The 5,000-nt window shown below is 31.6% G+C and overlaps 1 protein-coding gene across 1 annotated transcript in view; it reads right to left on the reverse strand.

The window, feature by feature from the left end:
• Positions 1-5,000, reverse strand: part of LOC125027928 (E3 ubiquitin-protein ligase AMFR-like) — a 30,184-nt gene that overhangs the window by 7,580 nt on the left and 17,604 nt on the right. The window contains exons 5-7 of the mRNA XM_047617081.1: positions 3,270-3,480; positions 1,098-1,284; positions 595-879 (exon numbers count right to left, since the gene is read on the reverse strand). Of these exons, the coding sequence (XP_047473037.1) occupies positions 595-879; positions 1,098-1,284; positions 3,270-3,480 (683 nt within the window). The remainder of the gene's footprint in view (positions 1-594; positions 880-1,097; positions 1,285-3,269; positions 3,481-5,000) is intronic.

Genomic DNA, 5,000 nt, shown 5'->3' on the forward strand with positions numbered 1-5,000 from the left:
ATTATCATAATGTCGTCAACCCATTAAATATCTTACAAAGTGATATGTGCATAACTATAAAATATCTTTCATCATATGGAATAATTTGTAGATACAATACAATAATTTAACCTGTTGGATCTGGGTGCCTTACAGCTCACATATGGACCAAAATGTGGGCATTAGGCTTATTTGAGTGGCAACTCTCCCACATGTATGGCTTGTAGGCCCAGCCTACATGAATTCATGTGCAGTATCATGGCTCCTTGTCTCCCCTTTGCAACATTATCTCTTTTTGCCAGCACACTTTCCCTCTGCCAATTTTTTTCATAATGGCATATTCCTGTCACATCACCCAGATCCAATGGGTTAAGTACTTGATTAGAAGTACATTGTCATCTTATGATATGCTCTTAAAGTACTTTACTTCTGTTAAAAAAATTGTTTCTACAGTAAATATTTAACGTTTCCTTCACTACAGAATACAAATTTTGAAAGAATATATAATTCTTTCCAGAACTAACTAGTCATCTCAAACTTCTTTAGAAAAAGGATCCATCCCAGGTCATGATTACTACCTTTAAAAATAAAAAGTTTGATCTGGTCTTATCTTACCTGTCTAGCAAGATTGTCAAGCTGAGATGTAGACGCAGGCTGAGAGTTGGGCTGGTGATGGCGTGGTAATTGTGTGTGGCTCTGCTCTACACTGAAGCTAGGTAGCCAGGACACATACCGCCAGCCTGGAGTACCTGGTGAGCCCTCAGGGGCAGCATGAGAAGGGAATGCACCTCCAGCGCCATGAGGAACGTCTCCTACACCACTGTCATCCCGAAGGTCATTCTCCTCTCCAGCAGGTAAAAGCCCATTGAGAAGTGTTCCAGACAGAGAAGCAACTTCATTCTTTGGAAAGTAGAAAGCAAGAAGACTGAGTAATATAAAAAACAAGCATAAGTACATTTACTACCAAATCCACAATCAAATTATGTAGCTTACTCTACAGTGATCAAGTATTTAAAAGACCAAGTAAACTTATTTCCAAATATATCAACACAATATCTAGCTTACTTTGAAGTTATCAAGAATCTAAAACAGCATTGGGTGTAAACATATCAACTGACCTGTTCTGGTTTGTGCAATTTGTGTCTGCATGTTGGACATGAAAGATCTTGATGCAGCCATGCCAGCAGGCAAGAGGCATGGAAAAGATGTGTGCAAGGTAGTCTCCTGCCTGTTTCTAGATGCTCCCAGCATATGGCACACGTGCTCTCCTCCGACAGAATGTCCATGCCAGAAATTTCTGGGTACCTGTTGAGTTTACAGTGTAGTCTAGTTGACACATAGGTTTTTTCAAAGTTTATAACAATAAAAAAAAATTGATAGGCAAACCCATTCTGTACTTTTTTATGCATGTTTGATGTACATGTACTGGCAATAGCAATCATCATAAGTATGTCTGGGCAATATTAGTTATTATCATGAATATTATTCCACATGTTAACTGAAATTCTATAAGTACTCAAAATATCTCTTACAAAAGTGGTTAGAAACACTTTCCCTATACCACCTTCTAAATAAATATATATTACTGAACAAATAATCACCAAAATAATAATAATAATAATAAAAAAAGCTGAAATAGACAGTATTTTGAGTAATAAATACTTCTTCCAATACAGGAAAATCATAAGAAACCCTCGTTAAAGATATCTAACTTCATTACAACAGAGTACTTCAAATATTAAGAGTGAACCACTTAGTGCACTTGTAGATACTCATCTCTCTCATAAACACACACACACACACACACACACACACACACACACACACACACACACACACACACACACACACACACACACACACACACACACACACACACACACACACAATTACAAAAAAACAGGAAGCAAGCAAGCATGCACACACATGCTCACACACACACACGCACGCACGCACACGCACACGCACACGCACACGCACACGCACACGCACACACACACACACACTAACACACTCACTCACTAACTTACAAAAATATAAGTAGGAAGCAAGCATGCACACACACACACACACAAAAAAAGTATTACATGTTCAAATATTTACAAGTTTGTTGAAAAAGTATTGCTGTAGGAGTTAGTGTACACCAGTATTTAGACATGCTGCTAAATGCAATGAGAATAAAAGATCTGGATACAAATATCAATACAAACTAGAAGTTAAAGAAATATATATATATATATATATATATATATATATATATATATATATATGAACAATTTAATGGTGCTGGGATGGCATGACATACATGCTATATTTACTGTGATTTTAGTTTATCAAAAAGATGATTCCACAGGTTCTTAGGTCACCAAGTAGTCAATTACTAGCCCTATCAATTTGACCTGTCTATCCTTTTCCTTGATTTTAGGTAGGATTCTTTTGTATTTTGTAACTGCTATTAGTATCTTCAAAAATAATAATAACGGTTTGAATATCAACAGTTTTAGCTAAGTATTTTAGTTAACAACTGAAGGAATGGAAAAATCAGGGGAAGTGACATCGGCAAACTAAGTGACTCCTTGGCGACTGAGCAACAAAAATTACTGTGCAACTAAAATCACAGTGAACAGTACATATACCTACATGCAAGGGTTAAAAAAGTGCCAGAGAGGTCTTTGATTTATCTAGTTTTGATATGAACTCCTATGTTAAGTTGACCAACAAAGTATATGTAAAATTTTTTCATATTAATGGCATTCAGATGAATACTTTCCAAATTCTTTATACATGCATTTCAACTGAGATCTTAACGATAGTTAACTGCAGTACAGCTGAATGTAGAAAAGAAATTTAAATACATTCTTCTCATAATCCAACCTTACTCTCAAAAGTCACAGCCCATAATTTAACCTCTAGTGCCAAGTGGATGAGGTACACAAACTCCCCTACTCCCTGGACCCACAGTATAATATTCATAAGAATGACTTCCTCCAGTTATTCATGGAATTACTAAATCTGACACATAATCTATTGACCTTTCAAGTAATGGTGTGTGTATAATATTCCTTACATTAAATATTTTTTTACAAACTCAAAAAGTCCTACTATTCTAACATTCACAATCATCACATACTTTAGTTCAACTCAACTTCTATCTACTTACCAATCACATCAATACAACATACATGATACTTTTTTTTCCATAGAGAGGTCCCTCAGTCACAAAAGGCAGCAGAACCTTATATGTAACAGGTACACATCTCAGAGAAGTTAATCTTGAGAAAATTACTCACATGTTCATGAGCTGGAGCACCCTAAGGTAGTTCCTGTGTGACTTGACTTTGTGCTGCAGCTGGTAGAAGAGGAGTCGCAACTGCATACATATCACAAGAGAAGCCATAGTCAGGAACATATTCCCCCATACCAACATGTGGATATGATGCACCATGTCGATCACCAGCTCGCTTAGTTCGAAAACCAGCTCCGTCATGTACACATACCTCCCTAGGGGTCGTATATTGGGAGTAATTACCACACCTCGAAATGTTAATTGGTCAGATGATGTTAGTTCTTCACTGTACAATAAATTTGTAGCAAAAATGAAAATAATAATAATAATAATAAAATAAATAAAAAACCAACAGCACAAATATCATCAAAAAATGTATATTAGAATTTTATTTACATAATACCATACAGCAATTATGTAAGAAATCAAGTAATCAATTCCAGCTTTATCAATAAAAGTAATTATATAACAGAATAGAATGTTATCCCAGATATTACACCAGGAATACCATATCACTAGAAATACACAAAAAAGAAAAAAAATGCAAAGAGTGTAATGAACCAAAACCTATATAAAATAATCCCTCTACAGATATATTATTACACATTCATATATACATAAACCTAACAAAGTACCCTTCAAAAAGAAAAGAAAAGAAAAGAAAAGAAGAAAAAAAAATCCAGATGTCTTTGAACCTTTACAAAGCTTGCAAATCACAAATATGTTACTCATTGTTTCACTATATAAAGTAAACAACAGGAAGTAACTGGCCAACACACACACTACCTACGCCACAACTCACACACGAATTCCTACCTTACTGTGCTTCCACACTTAATTCATGGTGACGGGAAGCAGAGCACAACATGGAACATAACTGAACTTAATACTTTTCTCAGAGAAATGAATGAGTGAAGAAAAGAATAAAGAAACAAATGAAGATGGTATATAATAAATAATCGTAAAGATCATAATCAAAATACAATAATGATATGAACGATGATTATGATGATGAGGATAAAAATGATCATGATCATGAGTATGATGATAATGAAGATGATGATGATGATAATAATGATAATAATGATAATAATAATAATAATAATAGTAATAGTAATAGTAATAGTAATAGTAATAGTAATAGTAATAGTAATAGTAATAGTAATAGTAATAGTAATAGTAATAATAATAATAATAATAATAATAATAATAATAATAATAATAATAATAATAATAATAATTATAATAATAAATATAATAATAAATATAATAATAATAATAATAATAATAATAATGATAATAATAATGATCATGATGCTAATGATGATAATAATAATAATAATAATAATTATAATAATAATAATAATAATAATAATAATAATAATAATAATAATAATTATAATCATAATAATATGAATGATAATGATGATGATTATGATAAAAATAACAATAGTAGTAGTAGTAATAGTAGTAGTAGTAGTAGTAGTAGTAGTAGTTGTAGTAGTAATAGTAGTAATAATAGTAGTAATATTAATAATATTAATAATATTAATAATATTAATAGTATTAATAATATTAATAGTATTAATAATATTAATAGTATTAATAATATTAATAGTATTAATAAAATTAATAACAATAATACTAATAATAATAATAATAATAATAATAATAATAATAATAATAATAATAATAACAAAACAATGATAATAATAATAATAATAATAATAATAAT

The sequence above is a fragment of the Penaeus chinensis genome, chromosome 8 (assembly GCF_019202785.1).
Source record: "Penaeus chinensis breed Huanghai No. 1 chromosome 8, ASM1920278v2, whole genome shotgun sequence".
Taxonomy (NCBI): Eukaryota; Metazoa; Arthropoda; class Malacostraca; order Decapoda; family Penaeidae; genus Penaeus; species Penaeus chinensis.